At 36.9% G+C, this 21,941-nt stretch overlaps 3 protein-coding genes and 1 long non-coding RNA gene across 5 annotated transcripts; all 4 read right to left on the bottom strand.

Annotated features, from left to right (window-relative positions):
• Positions 1 to 6: 6 nt before the first annotated feature.
• LOC108652271 (venom acid phosphatase Acph-1) lies at positions 7 to 6,387 on the bottom strand. Of its 2 annotated transcripts, none has more exons than XM_018102414.3 (5): positions 5,971 to 6,387; positions 2,738 to 2,836; positions 2,170 to 2,253; positions 1,787 to 1,945; positions 7 to 869 (listed from the first exon to the last, which is right to left on the bottom strand). In XM_018102414.3, exons 1-5 carry the CDS (start codon positions 6,127 to 6,129, stop codon positions 159 to 161), a joined length of 1,212 nt encoding a protein of 403 aa, XP_017957903.1. In that variant the 5' UTR covers positions 6,130 to 6,387; the 3' UTR covers positions 7 to 158. The 2 variants fall into 2 exon arrangements, with proteins under 2 accessions (XP_017957903.1, XP_089115485.1); XM_089259359.1 differs by lacking the exon at positions 5,971 to 6,387 and adding an exon at positions 3,460 to 3,695.
• Positions 6,388 to 8,262: 1,875 nt separating this feature from the next.
• On the bottom strand, positions 8,263 to 11,300 carry LOC108652272 (lysosomal acid phosphatase). The gene is made up of 5 exons (XM_018102415.3): positions 10,976 to 11,300; positions 9,466 to 9,564; positions 9,315 to 9,398; positions 9,098 to 9,256; positions 8,263 to 9,023 (listed from the first exon to the last, which is right to left on the bottom strand). The coding sequence occupies exons 1-5, from the start codon at positions 11,111 to 11,113 to the stop codon at positions 8,313 to 8,315; spliced, it is 1,191 nt and encodes a 396-aa protein (XP_017957904.1). The 5' UTR covers positions 11,114 to 11,300; the 3' UTR covers positions 8,263 to 8,312.
• Positions 11,301 to 11,842: 542 nt separating this feature from the next.
• On the bottom strand, positions 11,843 to 14,056 carry LOC108652270 (prostatic acid phosphatase). Its single transcript, XM_018102413.3, has 5 exons — positions 13,620 to 14,056; positions 13,004 to 13,087; positions 12,781 to 12,939; positions 12,191 to 12,718; positions 11,843 to 12,126 (listed from the first exon to the last, which is right to left on the bottom strand). The coding sequence occupies exons 1-5, from the start codon at positions 13,920 to 13,922 to the stop codon at positions 11,938 to 11,940; spliced, it is 1,263 nt and encodes a 420-aa protein (XP_017957902.1). The 5' UTR covers positions 13,923 to 14,056; the 3' UTR covers positions 11,843 to 11,937.
• A 1,033-nt stretch (positions 14,057 to 15,089) lies between these two features.
• Positions 15,090 to 15,988, bottom strand: LOC115563198 (uncharacterized). Its single transcript, XR_003980311.2, has 2 exons — positions 15,776 to 15,988; positions 15,090 to 15,614 (listed from the first exon to the last, which is right to left on the bottom strand). It is a non-coding gene; the product is annotated as an uncharacterized LOC115563198 (long non-coding RNA).
• Between the last annotated feature and the right edge of the window lie 5,953 nt (positions 15,989 to 21,941).

Raw genomic sequence — 21,941 nt, 5'->3', positions numbered from 1 at the left:
TGACAATTCCTCGACTCGATCTTTAATGATAAGTATAAACAGTTTGGCCTTAAACTAAAACGTTCGACTTAACTAGCTCGAAGCTCCCTGAGTTATAGCAGCGCTCGTTCGATTCCAAAAAGGGAAACTGGCCCCGGCGACCGTCTATGGGGCACATTCTATGGGCCACGCAGTGGCGGCTCGGTGAACTGCTCGTTCTGAGCATCGCAGCGGTTGGCGTCCGCCTCGGTGGGCACCACATCTGCGGCCAGCTCGAGCAGCTTGTCCAACGGACACTGGAACTCGCAGCCGGGCACGGTTAGCTTTTGTGCCGGCGCCTTGGGATTATTGCGGAAATAAATCTCCACCCAGTAATCGCCGGTCTCTTTGTTCTTGTGCAGCTCAAACAGTGCCATCACCGAGTAGCGCGGCAGCTGGCGCTCCCAGATCTTCAAGCCAGACAGCACATTAACCACAGTCGAGTCGTGGCCCGTATAAATAAAGAGCTTGCGTTTCTCGGGCTTCAGGGTGCCGTTGCGCTTCTGCTGCATCTCGTCGAACATCTTCTTGAGGAATGGGCCCGCCTTGATCTTCTGCATCTCGGGCGTATATACATTGTACACATAACTCTGCTCCGTTAGGAACTGCATTTTCTCCGGAAAATATTGCTTCGTCCATTCCGGCAAATCCAGGCCCCATTCCTGCTCCGCGAGCAGCGTCAGATACAGCGACTGCACATCCTCTGGCTCATTGAAGCTGAGGCCGGTGTGCGCTGCCAGCTCCTTAAACATGTCCAGGTACGGCTCGATTTCCTTTTTCACCTCAGGCAGCTCGTACACCTCGTGCAGAGCCTCGAAGTAGCGCGGGCAAGGTGTGCGCACAAGCAGCAGCTGGTAATTGATAGAGGACAGAGTGGGTTAATTTAATGGTTAATAGTTAATCTAAAGAGATTAGAGAAGAGCAGGCTAGAGCTGAATATACCATAATATTGACTATATATGATATTATCAGTATTATAAAAATACTTTGCAAGCCTTTAGGTCGCTTACTAAATGAATATGTGGATACCTAAGGAAATATTTGGAGTAGGCATTTAACTTTTATCATTATTATTTTTTGTTTTATTTTTTTAATATTAGCCTTTCAGCAGAGTGAGCAATAATATTTATAACAATTAAACTTTTTTTTTTTTAATAATTTGCAATTTGTAAGAAATAAAAGGAGATGACGCAAGAAATATAAATATATTAATAATTTTTATATAATCTATTTATTTTTATTTTTTTTTTTTTTAGTTGCCAAGTTGAATGATTTCTGAATGTCTAAGTGTCTTTCGTTTCAGCAATAAAATAACACTAAAATATGTGAATATTAGATTTGAATATATAATTATAGAAACAAATTATAGCAATTGAAAGAAGACAGAATCCGTTAAATATATATATAGGCGATTAAATGCCTTTAAAAGAAAACTCTCATAAGGAAAGATGACTAATGCTATAGACTTCTACTTTTGCCTCTTAGTTAAATTAAAAATAAATATATTTATATTAAGTTTAACTTAACTTAATAATAAATCTCAACTGCATCAACTCTATGTTGACAATATAAATGCTTAACATTTCTCATTTAAATTAGTTTTTGAGCCATTTTCAACAACAAAATAAAAAAAGGATAAGAAAAGGCTTATATTATATATTATGCAATATTAGCCAAATGAAGCCCTAGTTTTGTTATGCTGATAGCTCGGCTATAAATCAATATCAATTGATCAATTGATTGCATCATTATTGATTGGTTGACATACCGTATCCTCATTTAGCTGCTGCGAGAACACCGGAATGGGCTGCCAGTTGTACTTGCTGTTCCACTCCATGGCCGTGCCCTTGGGTGGGAAGAAGCTGGCCAGCACCGTCTGCAGGGTCATGTGTGTGCGTGGCACGCCCGTCGCCTGTGCGTGCACCAACTGAAGATGTTCACAGAGAGTGAAAGAGAGAGAGAGAGAGAGGAGGAGAGAGAGAGCGAAACGTTAAAAAGAAATTGAGTGATGAGGCGAGCGCGCGCTTGAGCTTTGCAATTTGTAAACGTCCGCACTATCAGACACCCGTTTCACCCGATTCCAACTGGAGCTGGAGCTGCGACTCATGGGCGGGTGGGCGTCTGGTGGTTCGTTAGCATTGGGTTACTCACATCGGGACTGTAGTAGGGTGCCAGGAATTTGCCATAACGCTTACGCAGCCAGCTTCCAATGCTGAACAGCTCGCGTTTGCCATTCTGAGCGTTGATTTATTACATGGCATGGGCGGATGGCACGTGAGACAACAGCCGGCGAATCCACAAAGAGAAATATATACGCAGTCATAGAGTGACAAAGACAGAAACATGCAAGGAAAGAAAGAGAAAGAGATACATGTAGCAATGTTATAAAATAATAAATGCCTTGCATTTTTGCAATTGCATAAACATATGCATGTGTATATGTTAATGCAACACAGATGCCGGCGCCGCCCCTCCTCCCCCGCGCACGCCCCCTCAGCCACGACAAACATTTGCATTTCAATTTATTTAAATGCTTTGCTGCGTGGTTTTCGGGCTGAACGGAAAAGCTGGGCAGATAGAGGTTCGCTTTTCACAACATTTTCAGTTTTTCTTTCTTTTTTTTTCATTTTTCTTTTTGTTTTTAGCTTTCCTCTATGCACGTATATACGTATATAGTTTTTGGGCAAAAGTTCTGCTGCACAACTTGCGCTCGACTCACATTTGTTACTTGTCCCCAGCCAAACGGATAGTAGGTTTCATTTACATGGGGATCCAGGGGATATGTGTCCGCCGGTGTGCGTGGTCCATGTCGGAAGACCTGCAAATTCGTACAAATGTATGCGGTGTTAGTTACAACTTTTTAGCTTTTATTTCCAAGCGTTGCTTTAATTAGCCAAAGGCCCAAACTGAAATGGCATTAGCTGAAAAGCGGAATGCAATTGAAGCTGAGAAATATTTTAAATATAAAAAGTTTATTAACAAGAATTATTTTTCTAATGATGCTATTAACTATTTTACTTGCTAAAAATAGCACTGAGCTGACCGATTACACTTGTTCATAGCCGCTATTTATAGCCAATGTCATTGCAGCACGGCTGCGCTTCTTCAACAACAATTGCAGCGAGAAATTACAAACGCTCACGCGACTTTGATAAGAAACGACGGCTAGTACAGCGCTCGCATGACTTGTAAGGAGAGAAGGAGAAAGAAGGAGGGAGTGAGAGGGAGAGCGACTTTATGCCTCAACCCACACCGAGCTGGTCATGCACGTTTGAGCTGGCATCAGCATTACAGAGATGCGGAAGTATTGGTGCTACGTTTTGAGTAACGCGTGGCCGGTTTACTGATAAGCCTGAAGGTCAGCAGCCTCGGACCTGACTCTGACTCGGACTCGGACGCGGACTCTGTTAATCTCTATATCAGTTAATTAGGTTTTCGGACCATCAATATTAAAGCTCGGCGATGTTTTCAAATATTGTTTATATAACAAAAAAGTGCGTCGCAGTTTGTCATGCTGCCATAAACAAAAAAAAAAAAAAAAAAAAAGGTTGGTTAACTGGTTTTATTTTTAGTTCGTTTGCTATTTGGCCAGGCGAAACGAGTGGCTAAAAAATTGTAATTAGGCATGTAGCTGGTTTGAAATTTAAAATTTATTTGGATTTTTGCTTCTGTTGTTGCTTTAGTGTTTCTTTTTTAGCTTGGATGATGCTCACTCAATGCTGATTTATGAACCAGTTTGGAGAGCTCAGAGAGTGAAATTCAACTTAATTTACTGTCGTTTGTAATGCGAGTAAGGTTAAAAATGTATTAATAGCAATTGAATATTTTTGTAAAATACCAGAAATACGCGTGAAACAAAAGCTGAAACAGCTATTAGCATATGATGCATTAACGTTGCAATTAGAGAAGCTATTAACCCATTAAGTAGTACTTAGAGATGGGCGAGATTGTTCAGGTGATTCACTTTGACATTAAATATATTATTACATTTAATTGAAATTTTACACTCTTTATGTACTGCAATTTTTGAGAACGACTCCATTTTAAATTTTAATTATGAAAATGTATTTTTAATTTATTTTGATTTAAATGATTTTAATAACTATATACATACACATATATATTTTTAAATACTTTTTTGGCAACCTTTATTTTACTTTCTTTGGTAATAATAAATTTATTAAACTTTTTAAAATATAAAAACTGTGTTTAAATTATATTTAGATTATAAAATAAATATTTTATACAAAAAATTTTAAAAATTTTTAAATTTAAATAAATTATTTGTGTGTGAGATTTGGTCAGCCAACAAAAATATTTAAACAGATATTTAATTTTTTACGCAAAATAATTCGCAATTCATAAAGTAAAACTATTTTTCATTATATTAAATGTATAAATTTTTCTGTACTCTCACATAAAAAATGAAAAACACGAGCTTCTGCCAGCTCTAATATTTCCATTAGATTTTACAAAATATGTATATATTATATAAACACATGTACATATACATATATATCTATGCACATATATAATTCATATACATATATATTCACAGTCAAAGCCATAATGGCGCTTTTTTACACGACTTCACGGTTGGCTGCTTATTAGTTCATGATAGAATCGACTATTTTCTATTAGCCAGTGCACAGCATTGATGGAAATGTTGTTCTATTAATAAATCACTTGCACGATTCAATTATAGATCAATTAAAAGCAGCTGATACAACACGAGTCACTCTAATTTGATTCGAATTGTTTTGATTTGATTTAATGTGGACAATTTTAGTTGATGGTATCATAGTTAACTAAACACATATATTAGCGGCGTATTACCTTTCGGAATAGCTAACATGGGTGTTCTGCCTTTCGATACGCCTTTACTTCCCATTCTGATTTTGCTTATTATTTTAGACATTTATTGTCCGTTCGTGCTGCGGTCTTATCGCGCGACATTCGTCTATTACCTCCGCTCGACGCGTACTAAATTTTTATTATTCCATGCAGTAATTATACGCAACCCTACACTGAGCTTCAGAAACGGGTCAGCTGAACGAAAAACTGCCAGCTGTGTATATTTATCAGCAAAATATTTTTGTTTTTTTTTATTTTTTCTCTAAATGTCATTCACTTTCAGTGTCAATGCGCTGAAAATGAATTTCTGTATTATCAGCTGGTTTCTCTTGGCCAAACGTGACGATAATAATAGCCGTAATAGTGACTAACACCTGACCTGAGCATTGTCAATTGGTTCGATAAGGTGTACTGGTGTATATATTGAGAAGCTTATATTAAATATATATAGATAATTATATATTCGAGATATAATATTTACTTGAAACTGTCTTGAAGTAAGGTTTAGTATTAGGGCTTTAAATTAGCTATCGAATTTTTTGGTTTTTCTATTTTCACTGTATTGAAGAATAACGAAAACTTGTACACTTTCATTTTTTCTTTTTTATAAAGTTTTCTATTAATTAAAATAGACAAGAGATTCTTTTTCACTGAGTTGAAGATTAAATATTTTACACCTTTTATACTTTTTAATATAAATTTATACAAATTAAATAAAACACTTTTTGAGCATTGTTGCTTTTATTCCAACTTGTTACGATTTGTAGGCCAAAGATTAACTTTTGTTTTTAAATATTTATGCACCTGTCTATTTAATAAAAGCCTATTCAGAATATCATATCTTTGGCCTTATTGAAGCTCTGCTTATTTCATATCCATAGCAAATCTGAATCCGCTCAGAAGCTTCAACGGCTGCTCAGCTCAAACTCTAATCGTTTATCAGCTACAATAGCTTAAAGCTTAACAGCTTTGCTCGAGCCCTGTTCGACAGTGTAATAAGAGCAGCTGTGTGCTGTTGTTACAGCTGTTACAGCTGTTTTATGCACTCGTGCTTTGTCTTTTGTCTGATGTCGATTGGCGATTGACGCACGGACTTACCACATGCAACAGCTCAAGCGTAGACTCGTCGGTGCCGGGATCAGTGATCTTGCCGGAGATGAGTGTGGAGTGTGTAAAACACAAGATCAGCAACGTGAATGCAACTAAGGCGCCCGTCATCGCTAGACAATGCCTTCGCGTAAAATGTGAACGCGGCATTTTGGCGGAGACGCTTTATATGGCTCTAGTCGATGCTCGAGCTTGGAGGGGGGTTCTCCGTTCGCCGTTCACCGTTCACCGTTCACCGTTCACCGTTCGCAGTTCTCCGTTTTTATTGTAAGTATATGAGTGTAGGTATATTAGCTTGGCGCCAATAGCAGAGCCCCGAAACGTAGACGCGATCTGTACGGCCACAGACACAACAATCAGAAGAAGCACAAACAACTCGATTCTTTTTTGGTTTTTGCGGGCATTGTCGGTGTTTTTAATTATGCTGTTCATAAAACAAAAACAACAAAAAAGCCAAAAAATAAAACGTGTTATTGTTAATTTGCAAAGTCGTTATGGAACGGGTTTTCTAGAGACCGCCCCTTTCATCGGCATTCAAATAGGTCTATTTGTCTTATTCCTGCTCTTATCATCAATATAAACAGAATACTATTTGTTTGTCCATGGCAAACGCGTCTTCAGAAACTAAACTGATAAACTGATAAGCCTCTGCAGGCGGATAATATCGGCTAGCTCAGCTGTTCAGCAGAGCACTTGTGCCGTACTGTCTCTCAGAGTGGATGGCGGCGGCCGGCCGAGCCGCAGAACATATGTCTTTTATCGTTTCATTATCGCTTTCGTCACCGTCGTCTACTATTATTACTTTTATTTGTGTTCTCGAGTGTGTCTATTGTGTGTGTTGCGTGGCTCGTAACTGATCGTACATTGAGCAGTCGACACAACAATGCCGCAACATTTGAGGCGTTTTAAAACGCGATCGCGATTTACATATTAAATACCCACACACACACTCGCACACACACACACACTCGACACAGCTGCATAATTTTTTATGGAGCCCCAAAAATTCGTCACCATCTCGGAGCTGTAATAAATCGCTGCTCATTTTTCGTCTCTTGCTTTGTTTTGTTCGTTTTATCGAACTTATGTTAATTATTTAATGTTATGCATGTTGTTGTTGTGTTCGTTTATTGTTATGTTAATTACGTCTCAATTTGGCATAGATAAATTCACATCTCACGGAAGCTCTTTGCATCCTTTTCTCTATCAAATTCACTTCTATATAGAAAATCTTTGCCACAAAATGTTCGATTGCCAACTGTTTGCTCAAAGATCAACTACAGTTTGCTTTATAAGAAAGTTGTAAGTAAAAAAAAATTACAGCACGTGTGCTGCATTTCATGGTGGGGGCAGCTCAATCAATATGTGAAAATAAAAGAAGATAATCTAGAGAAAATTCAATCAGTGCTTTATAAATCCAAGGTTAAAAGAATATATATAACACTAACAAATAACAAAAATATATATAAATAAATAAAAGAAATGCAAAACATAAAAATAAATAATCAAAAAATATTTAAAAAAAAAAAAAACAAATGTAAACTTACAAAAAGAAAATAAACAAAATTCATATATTTAAAATATAAACAAAAGTTATAAGAAACCATTTAAAGCAAAAGAAAATAAATTAGATTAATTTAAACAAAAATATATAAACGAAACACATAACAAATTTTAAATATATGTATATAAACAAAAAATAAGAGAAAAATAGTAAACAAAACAAATTAAAAAATACATTAAAATATATAAAAAAAAAATTAAATAAAATAAAAATGTTTGTAAAAATATTTATTATAAATAAATATAATTTTTAAATTTCTCTTTGTGCGTGGTACTTGGTAAAAAATTGGTAAATATTGATAGAGTATATCGAATGGAATTAATATTTTAATATTTATAATGCCCTAAGCTTTTCTTCTATATTTAATATTATGTATGAAAATAGACAATTTATAGTTATATAGATCATTTTATGTTCAAATTATAATATTTTTATTATTAAATACTAAAAGCTTTTCTTCCCTCAATCAATTTAATTTGCTTACACCTTTTAGAGTCTTATCTTATCTGAGAAACATATAAGCATAAGCTTAACTGGGCCCATAAGACTTTTGTAGCTACCCTCTGCTAGCTGGAGTACGGCACGCACATCCATTTACCGATTGACCCAGGCTCTTCGTGTTGGCGTGTAAATCAATCAAACAGCAAACTAATCAAAAAGACTTTAATATATATTATTATCTACATATGTACACTCCATATATATAAACCACATCCATATATATGTATATCAAGTTTAGTTAATACTGCTAGATTAAGTTGAGGGCCGCTCAGTTGTGGTAAGTGATGCGTGTGCCGTCGCCGGTGCCCTTGGCCAGGCACAGCTGCTCGTAGGGCGCGTCGGGCAGGATAGGCTCTGAGAGCTTTAGCAGTTTCTCAATGGGACACTGCTCCTCACAGCCGGGCACCTGCAGTAGCTCTGGCGGCTTGCTGGGATCGTTTTGCAGGTAGATCTCGACGAAGTAGTCGCCGCTCTCTGCGCGCCGATGCAGCTCGATGGCAATCAGAGACGAGAAGCGGGGCATTCTGTCACCCCACACATTCAGGGCGCTGAGCACATTCGATATGGTCCAGTCGTGTGCACAGGAGATGAACAGCTTTCTGCCCGCTGGCTCCAGTTTGCCGTCAATCTTGGCCTGCAAGTGCTTGTAGACGTCCTCCAGGTAGTAGCCACCTTTCAGCTTGCACAGCTCCGGCGTGTAGGCATCATAGCTGTACGCCTTGGCTGCCAGCGGGCGCATCTTGTCGGGGAAGTACTGCTTGGTCCACTCGGGCAGCTTCAGGCCGTAGGCCAGCTCGGTCTGCAGTGAGATGAAGATGTCCGTCACGTCATGGGCATAGGTCACATTCAGGCCCGTCAAGTCGCTCAGCTCCTGCAGCAGCTCGGCGTTCTTCTCGTGCAAGGCGAGCACCTCTGGCGTGTGCATCACCTCCCAGACGGCCTCCTCGTACCGGGGGCAGGGCACCTTCTGGCGCAGGATCTGCGAATGGATTTATATGAATACCCCATATGAATGGGCCTGCAGGCAAGGCTGGCAGGTGTGGCATGGCTTACCTTGTCGCTGGCCTCCGGCTCCGTGTAGATGGGTATGGGCTGCCAGTTGAGCATCATGTTCCACTCCAGGGGCGTATTCTCTGGCGGGAACATGCCAGCCAGCACCATCTGCAGGGACATGATGGTGCGTGACGACTGCGTCGCCTGAGCGTGCAGCAGCTGAAGTAGATAAATCAATTAATCATGCATTAGACCAAGATCACATCGAACAACTCACATCTGGCTTATAGTAGGGCAACAGCAAGTTTTTGTAGCGTTTGCGCATTTGTTTGCCAATCTTGTAGAGCTCCACCTTGGCCTCCTGTTGAATGGGAGTACGAATTAAGTATATTTCGTATATATATTTGATTTTAACTCATTTCACTTGCATTCGTCAGCTGACCCCAGCCGTAGGGCTCATAGGTCTCGTTAATATGCGGGTCCTTGGGGTATGTGTTGACGGGAGTGCGTGGGCCATGTCGAAACAGCTGTGCATGCGATGCAAATGTAATAAATACAAATTAATATTAAATACAAGAATTAAAAGAATAGTGAGAAATAAATACCCTGTAAATATATTAAATTAATAAAAAAATTAAATCATTATTAATACCTAAAACTCTCCTAGAATGATTTAGTATATATATTTTTTAAACATTGCTATAGGGTATATTTAACATTAAATGAAATGTGAGAAATAAATGGATAATTAAATCTTTATAAATTTCCATGAAACTAATATTCACTTAAAACTGATTTAGTATATATATTTTTAACACATTGCTATGGGGTATATATACAAAAATTCCCTGTAAATATATCAATTAATTGTCATATTGATTGATTAATTCTCAATTAATAATGAAAGTTTAAATAAAAAAAAATTTCCATTAAGCTAATACTGGCTTAAAAATTATTAAGTATATATTTTTTACATATTGCCACAGGGTATATTTAACACTCATCAATTATCAACTTGTGTTTTTTGAGTGGCTCATTAACTAAAATTTTTTATGTAGTTGCTTGCTTGTTGCATTCCAATTAGGAATACATTAAAGTAATTAGTTTTGCACAAACATTTTTCAATTTGCCTAACAAACCGGTTGGCTAGCTTGAAATCATGTTAACACCACTTGGCATTAAGTATACGCCATGTGGCTTAAACTGGATCAAGTTGCATAAGGCAGAGCGAATTAATATTAGTATAAATCAAGTTCTAGCTATGGTAACTAAATTCATTTCAATTGATTTTAATATACATACAAATATAAATATATAGCTAAGTTCATTTCTATTTCAATTGAAAATTTGATAACCAATTTACGCCATGCGCCCCAAGTTGTCTAACGAATATAATTGAATATAAATCAGGCTCTAACAATGGATTCTAAATTAATTCAAAACTAATTTATGCATTTACTCAAATATATATTTAAATATATTCACATTTCCAAAAGCGCCTTGGCGTTAAGTATACGCCCTGCGGCCCGAGCGAGCACAAATTAATTATTATGATAAACGAAACTCTGACAATAAATACTCACTCAATACTCCATCAATTCACATGTGAGGCCCGAAATATATTTGATTCTATCTGAATTTCAATTAAAGCTGAGCTCATTTAACCTGCATACACATGTTCACTGATAACAAAGGCACACTATACGAGTGCTTAAATTAGAGCCTCTTTATAGTCTCATTATAGAGATTAAATAGTTCACAAAAGTGGAAGCACACATTTCATAATTTTATGGTCTACAGCCTAGACGCTGTCTATAAATTACTTTGGCTACTTTACAAACATAAATATATGCACATAGATGTACATATATATGTATATATTTTTGATATATCTCCCAGGCAGAGTGAAAGCAATTATGAGACTTTAGAATTATTTACCAAGTGCACAAGCTCCAGCGTTGAGTTTGATTTGCCCACTCCTTGTTTATGCTCATCCTTGGGCTCCTCGATGGGCACAATGGCTGCGCGCACAAGCAGCAGGCAAACGCACAGACTAACCGTATACTTGAGCCACATATCAAATAAGTTGATGTGCCTTACAAATAGGTATATATACGTATATGTAGCGTTTTATTTGGTGTGCAAACTTCCAGCGACGTCGAGACTCGCTCGTCTAGTGACTGCACTGAGAGCAGCCGAGCGGCTTTTAAGTCGCGATTATGTAGAACGAAAATCGAGAGAATCGAGAAAATGTTTGCCCAGATAGCGAAAAGCGCGAGAGAAGACGTTGCACGATACGCAAACAGTTGCTGCACTATAAGAATAAAAAAATAAAATAAAACTTTTAGTAGCACACCAAATTAAATATAATCAAGGCAAACGCTCTACGCACCGAAAGCTAATTTACTCACAGAAGAAAAGAAAAATTAAAAAAATGCTAAAAACAATTATTGGAATTTTTATTTTATTTTTTTTATATATTTTATATTTTATTATTTTAGTTTGATTTATCAAGGCAAAAGCTCTACGCACCAAAAGCTAATTTACTCACAGAAGAAAAGAAAAGTCAAAAAAATGATAAAAACAATTATTGGAATTTTTATTTTATTTTATTTATATTTTTTATTTTATATTTTTTTAATTTTTTTATTTTAATTTGTCAAGGCAAAAGCTCTTAGCACAAACAGCTAATTTATTCACAGAAGAAAAGAAAAATTATTGGATTTTTTATTTAAATTTTATTTTATTTTTAAAATTTTTGGAATTTTTCATTTTAATTTAATTTTTATTTTTTGATTATTATTATTATTTTATTATTTTTTTATCGCTGATTCTGTGACCAGCTGTCTCCATCTAATACTGTATACTGAGCACATTACGTTGCGGTTTCATCAAATTGATTACTGATCGATTTTGCGTGGCGGCGGTTCCACAAAATCGGCGTTACGAGCGCGACAGCGCTGTTCCATGGGCTCGTTGGGCAACACCGCTTCGCTCAGCTCGACGAGGCGGCTCAGTGGGCACTGCAGCGCGCAGTCGGCCAGCTTCAGCTGCTCCAGGCAGCCGAATTCATCGTTGCGCAAGAAGATCTGCAGAGATGAAAGGAGAGGGTATATCAATATTCAATAAATTATTACCTTCACAATGGATTACCTCCACATAGTATTCGCCCGTCTTGACATTGCGATGCGTCTCAAAGATGGCCATCACGGCGAAGCGCGGCATTTGGCGCTTCCAGAGACCCAGGGCGGAGAGTATGTTGCCCACAGTCCAGTCGTGGCCCGTGTAGATGAACATGCCGCGGTCCTTGGGCTTCAGCGTGCCCGCCTGCTTGGCCAGCATCTCGTCGTACATCTTGCGCAGGAAGGGGCCGCCCTTGATCTTCTGCATCTCGGGCGTGTACGCATTGTAGATGTAGCTCTGCTCGGCCAGGAATTGCATGCGCTCGGGAAAGTAGTCCTTGGCCCAGTCGGGCAGCTTGTAGCCAAACTCCTGCTCGGCTAGCAGAGTTATGTACAAGGAGTTCACATCCTCCGCATTGCGCATCTCCATGCCCGTCAGATTGCTCAGCTCCCGCAACATGTCTGCATACGGCGCCTGCTGCGCAATCACCTCGGGCAGCCGGAACACCTCGTCCCGTGCCTCGAAGTAGCGCGGACAGGGCGTGCGAACCAGCAGCAGCTGTTGAAGACCCTTCGAGTTATTCATTTCTGTGAGCTATACATATTTATCACCCTGCCTACCGAATCCTGATCCAGCGGCTCTGAGACTATGGGTATGGGCTGCCAGTTGAGCTGCTTGCTCCACTCCATGGGCGTGCCGCGCGGCTCAAACATGCTGGCCAGCGTCGTCTGCAGCGACATCATGGCACGCGGCGAAGCCGTTGCCTGAGCGTGCAGGCGCTAGACAGTATATATATTGAATATATATTTAGATAGCATGGCTAAGAGTAAGAGTGAAACTTACGTCGGGTCTGTAAAAGGGACCCATAAAGTCGCCGTAGCGTCGATGCAGCCAGCGGCCCATGTCGTAGAGCTCTTTCTTGCCGCGCTGCAAAATAAAATGTAAACATGTATTTAAAATTGATTTGAAAATATTGTATAATAATATATACTTAAAATTTTGATTCTATAGAATAATTTCTAACTATTATAAATATTTTTTAAAGATTTTTTTATTTATAAAATTCTAAATTGCGACGATCAGAATACTATGAAATAAAATATATAAAATGTAAATCAATTGGGAAAAAATAAATATTTTTTTAATAAATATTTAAAATTAATAAATATTTTAAAAAATATACAAATTAAAATACATAATAAATATTTGTATAATAAATATTTAAAAGTAATAAATATTTTATAAAATATACAAATTAAAATAAATAATAAATATTTTAATGTAATAAATATTTTATAAAATATGCAAATTTTAAGCCTTGAAGATGGCGAAATTATTCAAGTATTTGTATTAATATTTTAAAAAGAATTGTTATAAAATAAATTACGTTAACTTGCCACAATTTCGACGAACAAAAATGTATAAAAATATATATAAATCTAAGATCTCAACAACTCACATTGGTCACATGCCCCCAGCCGGTGGGCTTGAAGCTGTCCTTGAGGTAAGGATCGTTGGGATAGGTGTCGACAGGCGTGCGTATGCCGTGACGGAACACAATATGCACCAGCTCGAGTGTCGACTCTGTTGTGTTTGGCCGCGATTTGAGGCACTTGTGCAATCTGTTGGGTCGCACCCAGGGCGGCAGCTTGGGCTCCGCCTGGCTGTTGAACACGACGATGGCAACGATCGCCAGGACAACGCCAGCAGCCAAGGCACCCATTGTGAGCACTTGTTTACGTGTGCAGCCGCCGAAAATCATCTTGATGGAGTTGACACACTCACAGAGGCGGAAGTATATTAAAAAAATTTGATATTTGAGATCACCTGAACTCGGATCGTAACTCCAAATGCATTCGCAATGGAGCGATTGCGTATGGCGCGTGCAGTTGCTAGCGCAGCTGACACTCAAATAAAACCTAGACAAGTGGATGTGGAGAACTTAAACACGAGATAAATCAACGGCCGTGCGCTTGCAATTGTTTATTGTCTCAGCGAGAGAGAGAGAGAGAGAGAAGCCGACTAACCGACTGTAACTGTAACTGCAACTGAGCAACCTGAGTCGATTTTCCATTGAAATATCGGACATAAAGCTGAACCAATCAATTGGTTATTTCAGCTTCGGCTAACCATGCAATTACCTTAGTTGCAGGTCTGTGCATCGGAAAAACTCAATTCGACGTCTATTTTTAGACACGTCTTACATATCCAGTTTTCTTTTTTGGCATTTCTCCCATTGACAGATATCTTTAATTGTTGTTATGGCACACACACACACACACAAACATGTGCTTAAATCAAAATATATATGATTTACTTTGTAGTTGTTGCAGCTGCAAGTGGTTCGATTGCGGGTTTGCTCATGAGAAGATTTTCGTTAGCAACTTCATGTAAATTCGATTATAATGAGCATGCGAAACAATCGGGCATATTCAACCCGCTGGCTGCCGGGTGGAAATTGATTGCTTGCCAATTATTATTGTTGTTGATTAGCATGAATTATGATGGGATAAAAATGGGCAGGGAATCGAGTGAGTTGCAGTTTGCAAGTGATTTATATTGTTCAGTTAGGAAATCGGAATAGAAATGCTAATCAAATTGCTATATGATTTTTGTTAAATTAGCATTTAATTATTTTTTGAATATTGAATATTGTTTTATAAAGTTTTGCTAAACTGAGCCACGACACAAGTCTCTGAGCTCTGCAACTCTCAAAATTATCACTAGAAACAATTTGGCTTAATTGCTTTGCCAAAAATACAATACCCACAATTGCTAGAACTCGATTTTGTGCTACCCTAACTAGTTTCTTGGGTAGTTTCAACTGCAGATGATGATGAAGACTTAAGATAATTTATTAAAAAAATTTTATAAAATATTTAATATATTTATTTAGCCATATTTAAGATTTATTACATATTCAATTGAGTTTTATTTTTTTTTTTTTTTTTTTTTTGTATATAAGTTTAACAATAAAATGTTTTCTGCTGCTTTTACCATTTGCAGAGTATAAAACCCCCGTTATCAAAATTCCCAAAACAAATGACTGTATTTTTGCAACGATTTTTATGGTTTTCCACAATTCTGTCGTGCTCTATTGACACTGAGCTGTTGTCATAATTATCTGAGCATGCATTGTTTGGTTTTTTTATTTACTTTGTGGCCGCTATAATAAGTATATAGACAAGCAAGCTAAAGTATAATATAAAAGCTAACGGTATATATGTACATAGATAAGCATCTATTAGACATACGCTATTTAGTCATATAGTATATATTATCTTGTTCTCGCTGCAGACTAATCCAGTTAGTTGGCTGCTCGGCAACAGCTCAGTTCAGTTCAGAGATTGTTCTCGGTGGCTGGCATTGCCTTTTAGAGGTTAATTAATGGACACCGTTAGAATTCGTCCACCTTCAATGCCTTTATCGAACTTCCGAAATATGCAATTAGCCGCTGAAAGAGAAAAAAGTGTGTGTGTGCTGAATAACTTGAATTGGTGACAGCGCAAATCGTGAGGCTGTCAGTCGACTTGAACTCGCATCGTATGTGTAGTTAGTTTATTTTTTAGTTCCATTCGCCTTTGGCTGTAATTCGTTTCATAATTGCCAGCATACCTGCATATACATTGTTTACTGAGACAGCAGACAGCAGACGGCAGAGGCAGAGAACAGTTCAGATCACATCAGATCGAAGGGGATTTGATTTACTATATCAATGAATCAATGCAATTGACATTTGAATTGCATCAGCTGCCAAGCGATTAGAGCTCAATAAATAGCGAAATTTTACATGGCCTTGCAGCGGAACGGAAGATCTTTGAAACCAGATTCGTAGCTGTATGAATAATTTAATTGCGTTTATTCGAGCTAAGTGTTTTTCAAACTTTCAGTGAGTTTTGTCATTTGAGAGTTGACATTTTTAATTGAGACATGTACACGAAGTAAAAGCAGTTAAAGCACTTATCTCCGAAGAACATCATTAGGACTTTCGCTTTCAATTAGCTCCGTGCTAAATTAAATATATTTGTCTATGCAATATCCGTCTATCTGCTCTTATGGCACTTATACATAAATATAAATGACAAGCTGCAGCTGCAGCAAAACGTACTGAAACTGAACAATAATTAAATATATACATATGTATGTATGTATATATTCCATATTTATATTTCACAATTTCGAGCCAAATTAAAATTATAATTCTCTTGACCTCCTCTACTACACATACATATTGATAAGGAAAGCACTTAAATTTGCATATGAATATTGTACTTTACTTTTATTAATTTATACTTTATTATTATATATATTTTTTTAACTTTTCTTTTTTATTTATTTATTTTTTTCTGTTATTGTTATAATTAATATTATTGTGAATAAACAGTTATTTTTTTATTTATTTCATTATTTTTCTTTTTATTAATTTTTTTTTTTTTTGTATTAATACAATACATGTTACCTGCTGATTTTTAGATTAATTTCAGATTGATTTTTAATTAATTTTTGTCTTAGTATTTTTTATATTTTTATTTATTGAATTTTTGTAATATTACAATATACATATGTTTATTACTGTTTACCTGATTTTGCTTATTTATTTTTTTTTATTATAACAGTTTTGCTTTACAGAAATAATTCATGTTATATCAAATATTTATTAGCATTGCTTTCTATTTTTTAAGAATTTTTTTAGCTTTATTTTATTTATTTATTTATTTATTTTAATTTATTAAATTAAAATTTTATTTATGAAAATTAATAAATATAAACGTTTTAAATATTACAAATAGAATTTTTAGTTTTTTGGTCTCGCATAATTGACTTTGTTAAAAAATAAAAATAAAACATGTATATTTAATATTACTTAAATTATGTTTAGTATTTAAGTGCACGACTAACACATTTAAATTATGTTCACACAACATAATTATCACTCCAAACAATAAAATAAATAAAAGTTATTTTCATGCAGCAAAAAACTTCGAATATAATCTGTTTTTTTCTCCCTTGCGCTCGACAAAATTTCTAATGGTCGATAGTTACAGCAATTGAACTTTAATCGCTGTGACTTTTGTCATTGCTTTATCGTTCAGGCGACACACAGCAGTCAAAAGCTTCATTCCTCCGCCCCTAAATGATCCCCTTGCCAAAGAGAATACGCGAAAAGAAGAAAAAACGATTTAGGAACGGTCGAAATCCCAATATGCTGGCTTGAATTGCGCTTTGTCTCATTGAATAGCCGCTACCACGCCCACTTTATAACATAGCCTTCCGTGTGCATGGGCGTTTAACTACGCGCATTCGAATTTTTATGCGCGTCTGTTAGAATTTTCAGCTATTTCAGCGAAAAGGCACGCAAAACAAAAAACAAAAACAAAAAAATGCCGAGAAAAAAATGAAACACAGGAACTGGCGAAAAATGTTGTCGTACAAATCTTTGAAATGGCTCCGCTGAGAACTATTTCAATGCGTCGAATCAATAAATTGTGCCAGGCAATCGCATCGCTTTGTCTGACAATTTGGCTGCCATGTTTTTTGGCGCTTCTCCCGCAAACGAGCCATAGACCCACCGAGCCATAGAGGCTCAGTCAATAGTTTGTCTGCTCTAATCGTAATTGCATGGCTGATAAATATTAATGTAATGCGCGAAGATCCTGCTCCCGATGCCATTTCCTGGCTACACTTGCCCAAACGTTTGTCTAAATACCCTGGCCATACGCTGTTATAGCGATGGAAGGAGGTTTTGACTACGAATTGGCTAGAATAGTTTAAAAGAGGAATCGGAGAAGTCTAGGAAGAGGTTTAGCTTTATAAGAAATTGTTTAATAAATTAGAATGAATGAAAATATATTTATATTTGACTTTTCTTTAACTCTTCTTTCTGTCTTGTGCGCTCAACAAATTGTTTACTGAAACTCAATAACATCGCAGAGTACTATATATATATACGGATAATATTTTATATATTCTGACAACTGATAGCATTTTAGATGAATTTTTATACTTCTTCTTTTATTTTATATTATACCAAACTCTTAACCCTTCTTAAAGCTATATCGGAAAGAGCAATCTGTTTCTGTTATAATATGTACTTCTATAAAAACTTATATCCATTTTGAAAATTATAGGGCATCTGTCGGTCCATCACATTATTGCGATGCATTTCAACTCGTTCTAATGTGCATTTTATGGGAACTTAGCACGTGGCCAGCCTACATACTTAGCGCGCTCGATGGAATTTCGAATGAGTGCTTACGAGCATGTTTGTTGAAAATAATTCCATTTATTTGTTTTTGTTTTTTACTTTTTTTGTTATTCACATTGGCTACAAATTGCGCAGTCCTCGCGATTAAAGTGAAAGTCATTTGCAAATTGTTAACATTGATAAGAAGGCCAAAAGAGTCAAACACACGCTTCTCATGAAAGAGATAGAGAAGGAGAGAGGGAGGTGAGTGGAAAGAGACAGAGAGTAAAATAGGTGCTTTTGGGTTTTGCTGAAAGCATAATATTATATATGTATATATATGCATATATATTTAACTCAAATTGAATGGCTCGTATTTTCTTTTATGCAAAATACAAAATCGAATTTTTGAATGATTTTTAATTACATATTAATTAGCTGTTTTAACTTTTTGGGAGCTGTTTAATCGCGCGCGTATCATGTGCTTTACAGCAAATTACAGCCAAATTATACACATAATTACGCTTTAATGTGCGCCCTAGCCATGCCCCCAGCTGTAACGCCCACAGTAACGCATCAATGCAAAGTAAAATTGTGTGTAAAAAATGTGATAATTAACTTAAGTCCTCTGGGAATTGGTGAACGGGTTCTTGTTGTTGTTGTTACTCGTGCTGCTGCTGATGTTGTTGTTGTTGTTGTTGTCTGTAGCTCCTTTCTGCTTAAATGCCTCACACACACCCACACACACGTGTTCAGTGAGGTGGGGCTGTTCTTTTATGTTCTTGCATAAATACAAACACACACTCACACACACACACACACACACACACACACACACACACAAACACACACATTCACATTGTGAGTTAATTATGTAAAATTCCGAGGCGTATATTTTCATTTAAAAACATAAAAATTGTGTTTTTTTTTTTTTGTTGCTTGCACAAAAGGATTTTCCATTCATTCCATTTTGCAGACACGTGCAGAGCTTTGCAACAGACCTACAAATATATATATATATACAGGTATGCCAGACATATGTGAATTAGAGATGAGCGGCAAATATTATTATTAGAAAATTGTTATAATGTAATGTAATTAAAGTAAGTTCTTGATGTATAAATTAGGATAAGAAAGTGAAATAAATTGTGTAAAAGTGTTATCTGGCATTATGAGTTAGTTGTATGTTTAAGATACCAGTTGCCAATGCTTAAGCTCTAAGTAAGTTTAAATATAATATTAATTAAAAGCTTTTATAAACAAAATAAACATTTCGATACAATTTTATTAAAGGCATTTATTAGTGCATTGAAAAATAGAGTGAAGTCAGTTCCATTTTAATAATTCTGTGAGAATTTGTAAACAGAGCAGCATCTCTTCTGATGTAGCGGCGAGAGTCAGAATTATAAAATCACCTTTGTTCTATTCAATCGCCTTCGTTTCTTTTCGTTTTTGTTTTCTGTTGAGCGCCTTGAATTGGACTCTTCATAAGACACTCTTTAAACGAGCCACGCACATAGGGAGAGATACGATTAATTCTCCGACTCAGTAAATGTGCAAATGGTCTTCACATTAATATATACAATTTACGTACACAATTGATATGAGATAGCGAGCAAAACCCTTGTACCAATACACACACAAAAGACCTGTGCTTCACCGAATTCAACCAGAGAAAAGTCAACTCGGGCTCTGCCCGATCGCGAACGACAGCATCACTCGCTCTCTGAGTCTTCTCTCAGTCAGTAATAACATCATGAATTTATATATATTTATTTTCATATATTATTGTTATATTTATATTGATATATGTATTAAAAAAAATTTGAATATATGGAATTATCATTAAATTATTCGACTTTATAATATTATTTTCCATCAAGTAAAACAATAATAGCAAGAGGCATAATAATACAATCATTGCTTGGTATACAAAAAATACTAAATAAAATGTATGTAAATAAATATTGATTTATAAAAAAAAACACCTCGGAGACATTAATAAAAATACAAAATAAAATACATACAATTTAATAAATAATGTTAATTGTCTTTTAAATTCAAATATATTTATTTATTGTTATAAAGAATTAAATCTAAATAACAAGTTTTAAGCCAGAGAGACAAAGGCTTTCAGGCAAAAACCTTTTTATAAACAAAGAAGTATACGTTTTTTCATAAACATATGTACAGTATTTTTTGCATACCAAACATACATAAAGCCATTCTATGCAGATAATCCTGGGCAAGTGTTTATTATGTGATGCCATCAGCGCATCTCAAAAATATGCTAGTCACATTGTTTCACAGCTGTTGTTGTTGTTGTTGAGGCTTTAAATTTAAATGATGTTTGCTCAGAGCAGCTGTGCAGGTGTCTGTCGCATTTGGTGGGTGTTGGGCGGCTGATGTGGTGTGCTTTGGTTTGGTGGTGCGCTGGCCGTGTGTGAGTCTCGTCCGTCATTTCGACTTACACACTTTTGACTTTCTTCATTTGCTTTGTTAATGAGCGTCTCATAATGCATATAATTAAAAGCAACAACAATGGAAGTCTCACCCACACACACACACACACACACTCACATGTCTGTACATGCACAGACATGAACGTGGGCAATTAGTAATTCTCGTTAGGCAAAGGTTTTTCCTTCCTGTTCCTGTTTGTGCCATCTTCCGTTTGGCATGCACGACAGTTGCTCTCGGTGCTAATCCTTTATAAATAATGCATTGAAATGTTGCTTACGTACACTGCAAGAGCTGGAGAGACAAACAGAGATAGGGAGAGAGAGAGAGCGAGATAAGCAGAGAGAGTGAGCCGCAGAGAAAGCATCTGGGAGCGCATTTTACAAGCGCTTTCGCTTGTCCTGCCGGAAGTCAGGCCAACGAGCCAGATCCTGAGCTAAGCTCCATTTAATTCAATTTGCATAAAGTGCTTGGCATTTTATTAACCCACTAAACGTAATTTAGTGCCCGGCCAGAAACCTGAGTCCGGCCCAGGCCACACGCTTCAATTGCCCCGCTGATGAAGTGCCGGCCAAAGCCAGGCCGAGCCAGGCCGAGCCAGGCCTCCCCCTTGTAGCGCAACACCGCCCCCGCCACCGACCCCGCCGGCCCACACAAAACCGCCGTCGTCTTGGCCCTATCCCTGGGGCTCATGCCGGCCCCAATTATTGAAAGTCCGCAGCGCAGCTTTTGTTGATTTTACCGACCTTGTGCCTAGTCGACCGTTAAGTGGAGCATTTTGTGGGCAGCCTAACGACGGATACGCCGGCTGCCTCGCCGTGCCCGCTGTTGCATTTTGGCCAAGATTTTTATTTGGCATTTATGTAAAATCCAGTCAAGTCCTTTTCGGCCACTTGAGCTAACAGACTGAGGGGCATTAAGAGTGGGCTAAGCATTCAAAATGCCCCAATATGTCTATAAATAAATACTCTAATGCAAGCGGAAAAAAACAAAACGTGTTAATTAATTATAAAAAAATATATGAATATTTTTAGCAAGCCCAAAATGAATTTTCAAGGACTATCTTAAGCTCTAAACGGCGTAAGAGCATAAATGAAAAGGCTGATGAATGTGGCGAGGGAATAAGAAGTTGAGCTG

The sequence above is a fragment of the Drosophila navojoa genome, chromosome 4 (assembly GCF_054131105.1).
Source record: "Drosophila navojoa isolate 15081-1374.11 chromosome 4, UAZ_NAV_1.0, whole genome shotgun sequence".
NCBI classification, from domain to species: domain Eukaryota; kingdom Metazoa; phylum Arthropoda; class Insecta; order Diptera; family Drosophilidae; genus Drosophila; species Drosophila navojoa.
Note: the sequence above shows the minus strand (reverse complement) of the source record. Positions and strands in the feature narration are given on the sequence as shown.

Excerpts from the sequence above, each read along its gene's own strand:
- LOC108652272 (XM_018102415.3), bottom strand. The coding sequence starts at position 11,113 with ATGTGGCTCAAGTATACGGTTAGTCTGTGCGTTTGCCTGCTGCTTGTG. Across the intron at positions 9,565-10,975 it reads CGCTGGAGCTTGTGCACTTG|CTGTTTCGACATGGCCCACG; the intron begins GTAAATAATTCT and ends TCGCATGCACAG. Across the intron at positions 9,024-9,097 it reads AGCCGGAGGCCAGCGACAAG|ATCCTGCGCCAGAAGGTGCC; the intron begins GTAAGCCATGCC and ends ATCCATTCGCAG.
- LOC108652270 (XM_018102413.3), bottom strand. The coding sequence starts at position 13,922 with ATGATTTTCGGCGGCTGCACACGTAAACAAGTGCTCACAATGGGTGCC. Across the intron at positions 13,088-13,619 it reads GCTGGGGGCATGTGACCAAT|CGCGGCAAGAAAGAGCTCTA; the intron begins GTGAGTTGTTGA and ends TTTATTTTGCAG. Across the intron at positions 12,127-12,190 it reads CGGGCGAATACTATGTGGAG|ATCTTCTTGCGCAACGATGA; the intron begins GTAATCCATTGT and ends TCATCTCTGCAG.
- LOC108652271 (XM_018102414.3), bottom strand. The coding sequence starts at position 6,129 with ATGCCGCGTTCACATTTTACGCGAAGGCATTGTCTAGCGATGACGGGC. Across the intron at positions 2,254-2,737 it reads GCTGGGGACAAGTAACAAAT|AATGGCAAACGCGAGCTGTT; the intron begins GTGAGTCGAGCG and ends ATCAACGCTCAG. Across the intron at positions 1,946-2,169 it reads CACCCTACTACAGTCCCGAT|TTGGTGCACGCACAGGCGAC; the intron begins GTGAGTAACCCA and ends GAACATCTTCAG.